The sequence below is a fragment of the Vigna unguiculata genome, chromosome 7, assembly GCF_004118075.2.
Source record: "Vigna unguiculata cultivar IT97K-499-35 chromosome 7, ASM411807v1, whole genome shotgun sequence".
Lineage (NCBI taxonomy): Eukaryota > Viridiplantae > Streptophyta > Magnoliopsida > Fabales > Fabaceae > Vigna > Vigna unguiculata.
In genome coordinates, this window is record NC_040285.1 from 36,026,280 (window position 1) to 36,042,972 (window position 16,693).

The window sequence follows — 16,693 nt, forward strand, 5'->3', positions numbered from 1 at the left end:
CACATGAATTGAAAGTGGAGTACTTACGTTTAAGTGAGGAATACATAAATCAATTAAAGTAATTATTCTAATTTAATTAACAATCTTGAGTTTAAATATTGAGATGAAGTTATTGTTATTTCTTTTATAAGGATATCAAATTGTACAAGTAAAATGAAAAGTTTATATAACATTTCTCAAGAATTTTTGTGTGTTTAGTCCATTTGAATTCTTCTTAATTTGGACTAAAAATTCAAATCGTTGGCTCATATAAGTTTGAAGAGTAGTGATACTTATGAATTTATTCAAACTTACCAACTTAAAATTATATTACTTAATAAGAGTAAAGATGCACCATGTTAGATTTTATGAACTCAACTCAATGCAGATTTTCTGACCAGAATATCTCTAAGATAACTCAATATCATTCACACAATAAGCTCACTAGTTATGATTTCTTAAAGATTTAATATGAAAATGTTAATCTCATTTTTTTTCAATTAGATTTGCTTGAAGAATAAGTGTTTACAATGACCAAGATATATAAAATTAAGTCTAGAATCATTTGTCTAAATTGTTCGATCTTCAAAATCAAGTTCTAAAAATATTTTTCAATTTTAGATACAATTAAAAGTATAAATAATCAAATCATGCAATACGAAACATCAAGAAAAAACACGAGTCACACTACATATTTATGTTTCAAAAGAAAAATTGCATATATGAAAAAATCATTACATACAATCCCAATGAAAATAGGAGTTAACTGTTCCTAGACGATTAGAAAACAAAAAATAGTCAAGAGAATAACAAGATTGAAGTGAGAAGTCTTTATGAAGTTTCTCCTCTTGTCTCCCTAGCACATAGTTCCTTTCTTCCTCTAAATATTCATTTCAAGAGATTCAGGTTTCCAGTCCAAACTTTTGATTGAGTTTTTTTTTTTTTTTTCTCTATGCTAAACAGACAACCTTTTAAGCACAGTTAACTTTTTCATTATTGAACAAATATCGGTGATTCAATGAATATAATAATCCTTCAATTAAATAAATATTGTAGTTACTAAACAACATGATTTCAAACTAACTTCCTCTCCTTAACTTTCACATTTCTATAAATAATACTAAAAGAAAGTGTTTAAACCTTAAATTTAAACATTTAATAAACAAAGCTCATAACTTAATAGTAAATTCAGAAGTTTAATTAGGATGATGACACAAGATATTATAAACACTTATCAATAATGTTAATTATTTCAACACAAAAATCAGTGAACTCTTTATACACATCTAAAGAGAATGATAGTTGGGCTTTTGTGAGCAGGGCATTCCAAATTAATCATATTGAAATACTGCGGTCTAACTCATTGTTAAAGTCGAAGACTTTTCTTGTAAAATAATTAATAAGAAAAAACTATTCATGCATTAGTATAAAATATTGAAGTGAGAGAACAGGGCATTGAATAAAAAAATAGAAAGAAGGACTAAGAAGTTAGTAAAAATGCAATAGAATAGAATATTATAGGTTTAATTACTAAGATGATCCTCGTTTTTATTCAGATATATTAGTTTGGTACTCGTTTTTAAAAATGTGTTAATCGAGTCCCAATTTTTAAAAAGTTATCTCAATCAGGTCCCTTTCAGAAGAAAATTGTTAACGTCGTTAACAGTATTGATATTTAAAATGACGTACAAAATTAAGTATTGATATTTATATTAAAATTTAGAGGTAAAAGTTATGAATAAAATTAACGGTATTAAAAATTTTTGTCAGAAAATTACCTAATTAAGATATTTTTTTAAAATTTGAAACTCAATTAACACCTTTTAAAAATGAGTATCAAATTAAACCAAAATTATAATATATAGATAGTATTAACTGTTCAGGTACCCACCACTTTGTCCCACTTATTTTACATTTTGGGTAGTTTGATTTATGGGTAGTAGAATTAAAATATTAAATGCTAGAAAAGGGCAGAGCAAAGGTCCCTCCGACCAGCCTTGTCACATTTTCCACTGCCCATGTCCCTTAGAACATGGAGGAAATTATGGCATTTCACTATCTTAAACTTAAACACACTTTCTTTCTCTCTCTCTCTATCTCTCAAACACCATAAAGCCCCTCATTTCACAACAATACCCACTTCCTAGTCCTTCGCCCAACAAAACCATGCTACACGCTAGTAAATAAACAAGACCACCTCAATCATTGTGCCCTTCTTGCATGTCTTAAGGAGAAAGAAAGATTCTCATCCTTACAAAAAACAACAAGTTCGAAAACAGGTATTATAAAGATGGAGATTGAGTCAGTGAAGTGCGAGTGTTGTGGGTTGAAGGAGGATTGCACCCAAGACTACATCACCGAAGTAAAGTCCAAGTTCGATGGAAAATGGTTATGTGGGTTGTGCTCTGAAGCAGTGAGAGACGAAGTGAGCTATGGAGGGAAAAAAACATCACCGGCCATGGATGAAGCTGTGAAGGCTCACATGTCATTCTGCCGCAAGTTCAAATCAAACCCTGCCGTTAGAGTGGCTGATGGGATGAGACAGATGCTGAGGAGAAGGTCCGGTGACCTTTCACAATCTCCGTCTTCATCAAAGAAGTATACAAGGTCAACCACCACTTCTCAAGTCGGAGATTCTTCAACTTTCCGTTTATACTGATGCAGGGTTGGAACAGAACAGAACAGAGCAGAGGCAGAGGCAGAGGATACTCTGTTTTTTGTTGGAATAAAACTAGGTTTAGCCTTATGGGATAAGTTCTTTCTTCTTGTCATGTACAGGAAGTCTTATTTTCTTCTGCTTTTTTTTTTTTTTTTTTCTCTCCAACTGATCTCTAGTTTCTAGTTTGGTATTCCTAATCCTCTTTGTCATCTCTTTGTTCACTTCATTGGCAAAATAGTGACCGAGTTTCAAGAAAAATAAAAAAGATGACCTCAAACTTTTCTCTCCTCCAAAATTTCGACTCGTTTATGTGTATAAATGTACAATCCAAAAACCTTTTTTGATGCTTCTGATTGGGATGAAAGGTAAATTGGTGTTTTGGGTACCAGCGAACTTCTTTGATTAATTATTAGCGTGAGTTTTTTAAGGACTTGAAATTGTTATGAAAAAGTGGAAGGTTGGATTTTTCTTAAGCCTTATCTTCCACTCGCATTAGGATATGTTTTGTGTGAACTCTGGTATTCCAGAATTATTTGAAATTTTAACTGAATTTAAGTTGAGATGAGTGGAACAATTAAGGAATGAATTCGATAAGTTTGGTAAGAGAACAAGAATTCAAGACATTTCATGAAACCAAAATGAAAGTAAATTAAATCTTTATAGTATTCTATAATCATTAAGAAAAAGAAAACAGAAGGAAGAATATGTCTTTAAACTTCACATGTCCATGTTTTTTTCACAGATTTATGTCATCATGTTTCTTGTACTGTCGATATTTCTTCTTTCTTTTCTATCCCTATCTCCATCACCGTCTTCCTCTAGATGCCTAATAAGATATTAATATCCAAGCATCATTTTCCTTACACTTAACATTTCCTTCTTTTTTTTTCTGTGCACATTTTTCTTGCCAGAAGATACTACATAACCCATTTTGCAAGTCAAGCAACACAATGCATTGACATTGCCCTGAAGGAAATAAATTGTTAGGTTTAAGAAACAATTTTGGACCACTCTATTCACCATAATGCCAATGCATTTGTCACATTTGACGTAGTCTCAAACAATCAATAATATCCCCAAGAAAAAAAATTAAAAAAAAAATCAACAAACACGTATGAAAATTTGGTGAAACCATATCTATGGTCAACTTCCCTCAATTTCTAAATATAATTTTTTTCGTATTATGGAGGAATCACGACATTATCGTAACTGTTAAAATAGTGTGTTTTATTAAAATAAAAACATAACTTAAACATGCACAAGATATAACAGAATATCAGAAGATCTTATTGAATCACACATTGGTAGGTAATATGACGTAGTTTTAAACTTTTCCTTTTTCAACTTGGTGATGTGGTTACGATAGTTTTCTTGAGGTTGATGTAATGATGGTATTAAAGTTTGAGGAGATGAAGGACCATGAAGTAGCTAAGACACTCGATTGGTTGTGGTTAAATATGGCGTATCAATAATGTTGATGTTCATTAAGGCACTTGATTGTAATTAAGTTAGGTGTGTTGAATTAAGAAATCATCATTAATGTGTTGCCACTAATTCTAGTCCCGTTAGAGATCATTTCCGAAATGCCTTGTGTTATTGTTCAGTACTCCCTTAATGGATATTTTGTTTTGATTTGTTAGTTAATTCAAAGAAAATCTCTTAGTCTAAAATTCTCTTCTACCCCTCCTCTCATTAGTGCACTGTAACTGCTCAATCAATTACCTACGTCCACAAAATAATAAAATAATTAAGTATTGCGTATATTTTAGTTACCTAGTAGCAGATTCGGAAAGGCATCAATTGCCATTTTATATACATATAATTAGGGATAAGGTAGGATAATACTTCATTCATACTTATTCCTACTTTATGTAAATATCTGTTTTGTATTTATATTTATATCCATCAAATATCTATTATGCGGGTACTTGCATAAACTTTTAATACTCACAGATATTTACAAAAAAAATAAAAATAAATATTTAACAATATATTTTAATTATAAATTCAAATAAAATACAATACAAAACATTCATAAATTTTAAATAAAGTCTAAATAACACATTTAAATAGTGTTGAATAAAAATTTATAAATAAATAAATTTTTTTTAAAACTAATTAATAAAAAAATAACTCATTCAAAATAAATATGTTAATATTTTAATCATATTTTTTTATTTAAATTAGAGTATAGCAGGTACGAATATCCACGGGTACGGATACTATGATACATGTACTCGCCCCGTTAACATATGAATATTAAAAATACTCGTACCAACTACTTGCGGGTATCCATTTCCTACGAGTAATTAAGTTTTAATTATGCTCATTTTAATTTAGTTTGAATATATTATCTTTAAGTTTACATTTTATTATTATTTTCTTGTCTACTTGAACTTTGTTATATATTTTTCAGTTTTGAAGGTATTGGTTGAAAGATTAAATTTGGAAAAGAGATTTAATAACTTTTAATGGCGTTAAAATAGAGAGAACGAAGTAAGTTGAGTTTAACCAAACCAAAATTATATTGTTTAATGTTCATAACATATTTTAAGCGTGTCAAAACTCGTTTATAAATATACAAAAAATTAAAAAATGATAAATATGTAGAATATAGTAAAATTAAAAAATATATTTTTATTTATACACTAGTGTAAGAAAAATAAATTGGAAGTCAAAGTCCTCTGAAAAAGATCTAATCCCCACCACTAACATGGGCCTCATTTTATGTGAAGACTTAAACAACTCATTTACGTGTAACATAAGTTAATTTTGAGAAGAAAAAAAAGTTTTCTCTTAAACGATTTGTTTTTTAATAATTTAAGCACATCAAACAAAATATCATAATGGGAAATATTTATTGTGATCTCTATAGTTTATTCTTTAAAAGTACATTTCTCGTTTTAAAGGGTAAATGGTTTTTATTTATTTATCGTATCAATTGATATATCAGTTGTCACTTTTCTAGTTCCACCTCTATATGTTAAAATTTAAAAATTACTAGAAGTTTATTTACCTAACTAGATGTTTAAGAAAGAAAACCATTTAATCCTTTTAAAATATTATGGAGGGGCTTAAACAATAAGTTTTTTTTTTACCATAAACTTTTAAATTCGTTAGAAAGGGTGATTCATAAAGCTAAGTTCAATAATTACCGAAAATCATGTTACTAAGTCAGTGTGGTCAATTCAATCGATTAATAAATTTTTGAGTAGGTCTGGTTTGTATCCATTCCCCAAATCATGATTTGAAGGTACAAATTGAGTTTCACCCCCAATTCAACACATATTTGACTAAATACAGTTGAAATATGTTTAATTATATATTTTTAAAATTTATTTTTGACAAAAACAAACATAAGTCACTTAATCGCTTTTCTTTTGACTAAAGTGTAAAATCTAAGTGGATCGAAAACTACTTTATAAAATATAATTTATTTTTTTGTTAGATTTAATTAACTTTATAAATTTAAATATTTATAATTGAGTTTGTATTAATTTTTTTAGTACATTAAGTATTAAAAATTCTATATTTTTTTCTTATTTAATTTTTTGGTTAACTAGATATGATGTGAGGTTATGTTTTTAATATAATAATAATGCAAATAAATAGGAACATTCATTTATTTCATTAATGAAAACGGATAACACCTATTTAAAGTGATAAAAAATATTATCTTTGTCATCATCAATAATAATATTTTTAGTGACCAGAATATTATTTTATCACTATTCTTAAAAAAAAAATCTAGCACTATATCCAACTCATTCTCAATAAAAGCAATGAAAATCGGTTACGATTTACATCAACTATAATATATTTTTTATTAGATATAATTATTAATTTGGTCCCAATTATTTTTTATTTCATTTAATTTAGTGTTTGAATTTTTTAAATATTTAATTTGGTACCCGTATTTGTTAAAGTGGATCAATTTAGTATTATACTTATACATCAACAGACTAAAATGATGTTAATTACATCCAACAAACAAATCAATCAATTAACAACTTCATCAAGTTTCTATTGCACAATGACAGCTCACTGGTGTGCAAACTAGTTAACTGAAATATAACGGAAAGTACTAAACTGAACCATTTCTAAAAAATAAGAGTACCAAAAATTAAACCTTCCAAAAACTCAAGACCAAATTGAACCTTCAAAAAATTTAGAAAACAAATTAAATCAACTCAAAAAATTGAGAGACTAAATCAATAATTATACCTCTATATTAATAGTACAGAACTTGGATACAAGAAAATAAGACAATAAGACGTTGAAGATAACAATTACATGATCGTTAAACGAAAAAATAAATAAATATTAATTAAAAGTATAAAAAAATTTAAACATTTAATAAAATAAAAAAATTTAACAAAAACTTAATTAGAAATATTAAAACTTTTGAAAGATTTAAAATTTAATTAAGATAATTTTTTGTAATTATATAATTATTCGCATCGTAATTCTTTATCAAATACGTGTAAATGTTAGAGTATTATTGTATATAAGTAATTCTGGATTATCTATTTTAGAATTATATATATATAAAAGATTGCTTTATAACAAATAAGGAAAGTGTGTTCAGCATTAATTATTTCCGAATTTACGAGGAATCACCAGAAAGTAAGGAGACAAATAAAGAAAAAGTTTGTCCTTTTACCTTCTTTCAATAACCACATTTTTAAATTTTTTTGTCTTCTGATGTAATATTATTTTATCTATATATTTTGATCTTCCTATCAGTGGAGAGATATAAAAATGTTTTATATGTTATTTTTTTCTACTCATTTTTTTCTTTTTGTTTTCATTTCTTTATGTTTTGTAATTTTCTTTTTTTCTTTTTCTTATCAAAGCAGGAAGAGAGATACGAGAGATAGAGTGTATATTTGGACGACATCAACAAAATAAATTTTAAATGAAATAAATTTTGAAGAAATATGAGTTATATTTGAATGTTATTATTATAAAACAATTTAACAACAAAATGGAGTGCAAATTCTTTTACTGAATACATATGTGAATATAGTTATAGATAATGAAGGTGAAACAAAAATGGTATGGAATGATAGATGTTTCAATAGTGGAGGACATACATAGCATTGGAAGGCAGAACAAGCATTGCATTGAAAAAACTTCGGAACTTATTCATTGCTCAATCTGTTGGAAAAAGCGATACTTTCCCACCGCAGGTTTCGTATTTTCCTTGCTTTAGTCCAAATTCACCAACCCTTCCATACTCAACTTTCCTTATTTTAGCTCCTTTCTTTCTTTATTTTAAAAAATGGTATTTGAATAAGTAATTTTATTTTAACTAGTTGGTCTAAACATTACTAATCAAATTTACTATTTGTTTATTTATAATGATTTTATGTTTTATTTAAATCGTTTTTACATTTATTTTTTTATGAAATTTTTACATAATATTATATAATATAACAGTAATTAGTTCGTTAATTTATGTTTTAATTCAAACTACAAAATAAATTAAGAAAAATAATCCAAATATATGTGTAATATTTAATAATTAACATGTTTAATATTAAAAATGCTCTTTAATATTCTGATAAAAGCAATAAAGATAAAGAGTTTAATTTTATAAAAAAATAACAAAGAAATGTATTCAAATATGAGAAATCGTAATAGAAGAAAGATAAAAACGAGTTAAAAATTAGTTGAACTAACATATAGCTATAAGTCAATTTCATTTTAAATAAACTATTTTAAAGTATTGTACTAAAAAATTTTATTTTATTTACACTAAAGGTTACTTTAATTCAACAAATAGATTTGTATTTACCATTAATTTGTAAATTAAGAATATTAATTGTCAACATAATTAAAAAATATATTTTTCATTTAACCGAAGAAAACAATCGTAAAACTTTTATATATTTTGTGATTCTGAGAAAAATTGATTATTATGTGATTATGAGAAGAGATGTTAATCAATTTCGTTTAGTTATTTTATATGTTTTTTATGCTAAAGAATCGATTCCTTCATTGGGGAATTGATTACCCTCTTTTACCTTCATTATTTTTTTTTTCTTTGAAACTTCTTTCCGATCCAAAAGTAATTATTCACTTTTAACGTTAGAATCAGAAGATCATATATGGTATTTTTTGGCTGACGTCATTTTATTTCAAAATCTTCTAATTTGTATGAGGTAGATCTCGCTTTTATTTTCCTTCAAATTAATCGAACCAAATACTACTAATAATTATTATAAATTGTATGAATTATAATAATGTATGTCAACATTTTTTTTATTAAAAAAAATTCTGGCTTGCTATTTAATATAATGACAAAAAACATATTTACAATTTCAATCTCCAAAATCATATTTACATCATATACTAATGTAAAATTATAAACAAAATTATATTACGTGTAACACTTTTGTAGGGTGCGACTAAATTACACTAACTTTTTTTTTATTCAATGGAAGATATTGTACACGTTACTATACATTACTATATAATAAAAGTGTGAAAGAGAAAAAAAAAATAACAAAAAATAATACTTTTTAATAACTATTAGGAAATTGGCTCTAGAGAATAAATAACGACTTCAAACTTGAAATTTGAAAACATATTAACAATTAAAATAAAATAAAATCCTAAATTTCCAATATGACCGTTGGGATTCAAACTCAAAGGTGGGGCCTGAAACCGACGTTCGAATGCTGTTACATCGGGCGCTAGAGGAAAAATCGAAACCAGAAAATAAAAACAAACATCTGTGTTGGGAGGGAGAAGGAAGAAGCCATGGGAACAGTCTTTGTGCAATCAAAGTCAAAATCAAAATCCAGCTCATGGGAAGAAGATAACCGTGAGAGCAGCTGCTACTTTCCTGGTTGCAAGAAAGATGCCAATTGCAATTGCGAAATGTGTTTGGCCAGCATCAATGCCACCCTCGATCTCATGCCCACCAGCGTCCACAAAAGCACCCTCACCAAGTTCTCTAAACCCCACAAAATCAACAACGTTCTCTGCACCCCTCTCTCCTTCGATGCCTCTGTTGTGTCCACTCCCCGATCCAGTTCGTTTCAGCTCTCATCATCCACTCCTCTATCCAGATCAAGTTCCAGATCAGACTCCACCCACGAAATGGAGAAGCAGACCATGAGACAAGAAACCTCTGCTTTCAGTTTCTTCAGGTTGCTTCTCCTTTTTGGATTATTTATATCTGCGGACCTTGTTTTCTCCTCGGTGGTCTCTGGGGTTTTCAAGCCTGCTTTCTCGCCGCATGTGGTCAAAAGGGTCAGTGAGAAATGTAGCCGAGTGAGTGATTTGAATGGAAAGCTGAGGCTTTTGCACACAGAGTTGACAAGTGTGGTTGTTGGGCAAGTTTCAAATTGCAGTTTCACTGATATCTCATCGTGGGAAATCAGCCAGGTATTTGTGACTCTTAAAAAGAAAGCTTTTTTATTCTGTTTTCGTTGATTCTAGGGTAAAATCTGGTTCTCATATTTCTTGAATATGAACTAGCGAGTTTAAAATGTGGAGACTAGAGCTAATTTTTACTGAATAAGCTACAGCACATTTTACACTACATTTTTACCTTGTTAATAAGGCAGTGTTGCTTACAAAAAACAATTGACATTTTGTATAGGATGGTCTGCTATTGAATTCAAGGTGTACAATGTACAAATCTGCTACAGAAGAGGTAACAATTTGGGGATGGCCTTTGCAAACAGCAGGATTGCTCACAAATGGGTTCTCTACTCGAACATTCACTCTTTTATCAGGAAGAGTCACTCAGGTGAATTCTCTGCAATGTCTTGTTTTTTAGTCAGCCTCCACAGGTCGAATGACTAGGATTGGTTTATTGTTGTTGACTAACACTGAGTCGTTGTCAATCTGTTTATAAAGTGGAATGGTGGACAAGGAGGCTATTTGATTCGGAAGGGAAATACTTCATGGATGCAACCAAAATGGGGTGCTTCAGCAGTGCAATTAGACCCAAATACTTGGGTTCTTGAATATCAAAGGAGCTCTATTATTGATGGTACAAGGTTGTATTCTGCAGTATTGGAGTTCCTCAAGTTTAGGATTTCAAGAATTGTCGGCAGACTGAAGAAAGATTTCTGGCTGTCTGTGGCATTTGAAGATAACCGCTACAATGGATTCACTGCAAACAAAAAGGCTCAAATCCCAACTTGACCAAGAGTAGATTTTGGAGTTATAGCTCTTTAATCATCAGCACAAGTCCCTGTCCTCATCTCTTGTGAGGAGCTTCATTTCCTTTAGTTTTAGGTTCTCTTGTGTGTACTTTTTTATCTTTTGATTTTGAAATTCATTTGTATATGTTTTGACTATCCCAACTTACCCTGCAAAGCTATACATTTGAATACAATTGGACAAATGCACTTTTAGAAGAAATTAAGAGAGTTATAGCTCTTTAATCATCAAACAAACTTTTCTTTTCGCTCTATGTTTACAGAGAAATTTATTTAAATATGTAGTAAATCTTATTGAATTTCCAGTTTAAAACAAATGGAAAAGGTTGGACTTGGACATTTGAGAACAAGAACATCCAAGTTGTTATAACTTCACCTTTTCCAGAACTGAAATCTAACATCCATTTCTTTGATATCATTACATCACCTTTAAGTTTTCATTTGTTTTCCCTTTTTATGCATACACTACTGCAAATGACATTTATTCTAGTGCATAACATTGCTCTTCTGCTTAAGTCTTAATATATTTTCTGCAACAAAACTTGGTGTCTGATGTGTGGAGTACATAATATCAATCAGGGCTCTTCAAAACTCGTTTTATCTGCATATCTGTTTTATTTCACTTCGCTTGAACAAGCACGCCAACAAGAGCCAAGCACAAGTGATATCAGCATGCTGGTCTTATCAAGCAGCGCTATGTGGTGCAGTTACATTTGATTGAACATCTTAAACTGTTTGGTCACATATCAAGCGAGTTTCTAATAAACCACTCCTCCATGTTTTGCTGCAAGGATTGCAGTTGAAGAACTTCTGAGCCAAATCCATTGCACTACAAATTAATGATTATCTTCAAAGAAAAATAACAGGGTGCAGATTCTTCTGTTCTTCTTTTCAATGGCGTGACTCCAAATTACAGTGATTTTAGGTGTTTAACTACACTTCTTAAAAGGCTTATATGAAAAAAAAATAAAAATAAACATGTTAGATTTTTTTCACAAAAATAAAATGTTAGCATATAGAGAAAATACATTTCATAACTGCTTGAGAAACATGAAAATGTCTATTCTCATCTTTATATTTTTTTAGAATAAAAAATGATGAGGTTGAAGTGTTTTATTATACATAGGAAATCATGGACAATAGAAGAGACTTTTTTTTAATCTCAAAAAGTTCTCCAGCCCAAATTGTTTTTTCTAAGTACTGCACCTGTCTATTTTTTTTTTTAAATCAGTGTCAATGGGTTCCCTGCTAATGCTATGCTAGAATTTTTATCCCTCTCATGATTTCTAACGTAATTGTTTGTATTTTGACTGGCATTTATTAATTATGACTTGCAATAACATAAATTATTCGTTTCTAGACTCTGTTTCCGTTGCTGTGTATTCCTTTGGCACAAAATTTGTACACTTTTGGGCAAGTGTTTAGTTATAACTTTTATCGGTCTTTGAGTTGTAGTGTTGGTATTTACAAAATACTTTGAAAGGGTACTACCAGAAAGCAAAAACCTTAGGATTGCTTTAAAATTGCTGTTTAGAAACATAAGAAAGTTCGTCCTATTTTTGGGCCTGCGACCTCACCAAATATCTGCCTTTTTTTTTTCGTAGAAAAAGTTTGCCAACTGAAGAAGAAAATATTGTTCTATCTTTCATATCTAAACTTGTCAATGCTGGTTGACTCACTGTAGATGCTGTAATAAGATACTGTGCTGCTGGTACTGTAAGCGTGTTTATGGAACGATGTTGAGTACCCGTCATCGTATTGGATATTTTATGAACTCTTCAATTTCTGTTAACTATGTTTGATAGTTTTTATACTTTTATTTCCTTAATTTTTACCCCCAAAACTTTTACCCCAGTACCACAATAATTAGATAATTTTGTGTACATTTTGTCTTAAAATCTTTTGAATCTGTCATATTCCTATATATTGTATTGATTGATATTTGCAAATAATATAAATCCTGATATCAACCTTCTTTTTTATCTTATTTGTGTGTGTGCAATAATTACAAAATTTGTATGATTCTGTTTTACTAGCAATATTCAGAAATATTGCGGTAATCTAAACAATTAATTTGCATAAATGGTCCATCTAAATCTATTTTGGCACACCATATGCTTATATGAGTTTTTGTACACATTTGGTTATTAAAAAAAAAAAGTTATTTAATTACAATAATATATGAAGAATATTGGATCTTATTCGGTCTAACATGTAATCAAAAGTAAATTTTAAACTTAATTTAATAATACAAAACTGACATATAAGATAAGGTTTGCACTCATTTATATATCATGAAATAGTCTTATCTTCAACGTGGGATCTCCAATAACTCCCCTTCACACCGAAGGTGTGAGACTAGACACTAATGAATAGTTTGATAGTAGGTGGCACCATAAGTCCATCCATCAAACAACAAATCATTTGATAATGGGTGGTACAATAGGCCCAACAAACAATAAATTTCGTTAAGATAGACTTGATACCATGTGATACGATCCTTACCGGAAGTACCAGAAAGATGATGATCTCTTCTGACTTTAGATTTCTTCTGTAAAGAATCACTTAAATAAAAATAAAGAACGTGAAATAAAACAAAAATGGAAAGACGCCACAATTTAACAGTTTGATAAGTTAAAGGAAAATTTGCCACAAAGATGTCCCTCTTTGATAAGGATCGATAGTAGAAATGCCACAATCAATATGATTGATAAGTCGAAAGAAAGTTCGCTACAAAGATCAACTTTTGATAAGTCAAGGAAGGTATGGTTTCCATTGATAGTCCTCTATCACCATATTAAGAAATAAATTTTAAGTCTAACTCAATTTCACAAAATTGACTTGTAAAGTGGAATTTGCTCTCATTTATATATTATAAAATCGTCTTATCTCTAATCGGTATAAGATCTTCGATACCTATTTAACTCCAATCTAACTAGTTAACTTTAATGTAGATCAAAATCATTAGATTCGATGTAGATTCAATCTAATTCAGCTTAATTTGATTTAACAACGTATTTTTTGTCAACTTAATTTAACATAAGTTGACTTAATATTGTGTAACTAACCTGTGATGAAGTAATTGAATAGGAAAATCTTTATATTGGAAAATAAGTTAAAAAAAATCAAAAATAATATAACATAATAAAAATTTAAAAAATTGAATTACAACTTAAACATACCTGAGCATTACGTAACTAACAATGAGATAAAGAAGAATCATAAAATCATCCCATCAAAACTTATCAACATTTTAAGTATTATTTGTCCACTAAGACAAATTGTTGAACTAAAAAGAAATATGCATTGGCATAAACATGTTTTATAACGTATATTTGAAGATAAATCATATTAATATAAATATGATGTAATATTATATTCAACAAATTATAATTTATTAATTTAAAAAAATATTGAGAGACGAGTAGCTAAAATTGTTTCTTAAATGAATTTGTGGCAGTGGGTCAAATTGGAACATTCTATATTATTGCTTCCAATGTACACGGAATCTATTTTCTTAGATTCCAATTCATCAAATTCTCTCTTGTCCGAAAATACTTTATAGTGATATTTTATGCCGATTTAATTTAATCTGATATTAGATATTCCTGTCTTAAAACAATGATGCACTATTTTAAATTCTAATACAATATTTTTAACTATATTTTACATAACATATGCTGTATTGGCTTATCCCATAAATATAACGAAATTAGAATCTATTTACATCTCAGAATTTTTTTCTCTATTTGATTTAAATTTATAATCTCTCGTGTAAATGATTTCAGTCCTGTCTTGAAATGATTTATATTTACACTAAGTGTTTAGTTGACAAGGACAATCTAACTTAACATAGTCACATCTATCATGGCCATTATTATGTAATTGCCCAATTTAATTTTAATCTGTGTTCACATATATCCAAATTTGATTTCAGTCTCTTGAAATACCTTTGGTTGGTTAAAGTTTTTATTGTTTTAAAAGCGAATGATTTGAATATTTACTGTTAATAGACTTCAATTATTAGATAACCACTTTATTTATTGTATGCCAACTTACCATTACTAATTGGCTAATTAATTATAATCCAAACTCTCACATCACACTTGGGGCCTAATTAATTTTCTCGATTCTTCAGGACTCCTCCAATACCTAAAATGATAATGTAAATAATAGTAGGTAAATAGTTTCTTCATCTCAAGTGTAACTTGTAATTTTTTCATAGTTTCTGCCATTATTTAATTTTACTGTGACAAAAATAAATTGGGTTAACATTATATTTTTAAATTAAATATAATTTCAATGTTTAACATATGTAAAGTTATTTGAATTTATTCTCTACCCATTATAAGGAAGTGTGAATCAATCTTTTATTTTTCTACACATGTATTGCACATTTTTTTCATCGATAACAGTATTGATCCCTAATTTTTCTCTTGAAAGACAAAACACTAGAAGCTGTAAATCCAGTAACAAAATTGAAAAACGAAAATTAGCTGTCCCTATTAAAATTCGATCCTAAATTGACGAAGGAGACGAGAGAAAGAGCAAATATAAGATATTATTTTTAACTGTGGATTTAAATTCATTTTAACTCAAACCAATAATTAAAATATTTTTAAATACTAAAACCAAATCTCAATGGAATTTAGTTAAAAAAACTAAAAGAAGTCTATCAAAGTCAAATGTTAGTTAAAACATTATTATTTTTATTTGTCAAGTAATTAAATTAAACAATATACGTACTTAAACATAACTTATAATAATTCATAACATAATTTATTATAATAAACTTTATATAATAATCATATTAATAAATTTTATATAATGACAATATTTCACTTTACAGTAAAATTATAGATTTAAAAAATTAAAAGTACATTTGTAAGGTTTAGATTTTGTCTCTCATAAATTAGAACTGGTGAGTGTTCATAAAATCCAACCTCTTGTAAACTTTTGTCCGAATAGAGTAATATAAGTTTAATCGAGAAAGTTTTGAATGCTTTTGAATTATAATTATTATCATTTGAAACGATTGGATGAAAAAATGTTTATATTCTTAATCCAAATTAGTAAAATTACACATTAGCTAAACATACTCAAATATCTTATGAAACAAGTTTCTAAATTATTATTTATTCGATTTGATATATCTATCAATAAAATGATAATTTTTTTATTTAATTTAGTTTAACTTGTTATTTTAATATAATGTACATATTAAAACCACAAATATCATTTTTAATAACCAAAATTCAATTATTAATTATTTAAATTAATTTCAAAATGGATTTATTTTTAAAACCACATTTCCAATTTTTTATATATTTCCATGTCAATATTAATTTTTAAAACGGTTAGTAATTTTTTCTGTAATATTTTTATATATTTTAGAAAAGAACATGACTTTTTAATATATATTTCAAAAAATATATATTTTTAAATGTAATAGGATGTATAATATTATTTTTATTTGTTTTTTAATTTTATATTTTTTCTTTCTCAAGTCAAGTGTTTTTTAAAAAAATTCTGATTCTGCTGACTTACTTATTGTTTTTTCACTTATCTCAACTTTTCTGTCAAAAAAAATTAGGAGAACTTTTAATTTGATTATTTATATATATTATATAGAAGAAAAATTGTCTAATTTTGTTCCTATCCAATCTCTGAGTGGATAGTGTATGTAGATTTTAGCAGTGAGAGGGCAGGTTGGTTCAGCAATGATGCCAACAGAGTGAGGAGATGCAGGAATACAGAGAACCACAATAATGTGCATTGACGTCAAAAGTTCATTTAATTGAGACCTTTGATGTTACATTACATCCTCAACTTTTGTAATCTGAATGGAGACTCATGTCATATAACATGTGTT

At 28.2% G+C, this 16,693-nt stretch overlaps 2 protein-coding genes across 2 annotated transcripts; both read left to right on the top strand.

The window, feature by feature from the left end:
* The first annotated feature begins 1,973 nt into the window (after positions 1 to 1,973).
* On the top strand, positions 1,974 to 2,933 carry LOC114190425. The gene has a single exon (XM_028079302.1). It carries the CDS (start codon positions 2,270 to 2,272, stop codon positions 2,636 to 2,638), a length of 369 nt encoding a protein of 122 aa, XP_027935103.1. The 5' UTR covers positions 1,974 to 2,269; the 3' UTR covers positions 2,639 to 2,933.
* Positions 2,934 to 9,339: 6,406 nt separating this feature from the next.
* LOC114192205 lies at positions 9,340 to 11,036 on the top strand. Its single transcript, XM_028081848.1, has 3 exons — positions 9,340 to 10,036; positions 10,254 to 10,403; positions 10,514 to 11,036. Exons 1-3 carry the CDS (start codon positions 9,407 to 9,409, stop codon positions 10,802 to 10,804), a joined length of 1,071 nt encoding a protein of 356 aa, XP_027937649.1. The 5' UTR covers positions 9,340 to 9,406; the 3' UTR covers positions 10,805 to 11,036.
* Positions 11,037 to 16,693: the final 5,657 nt, after the last annotated feature.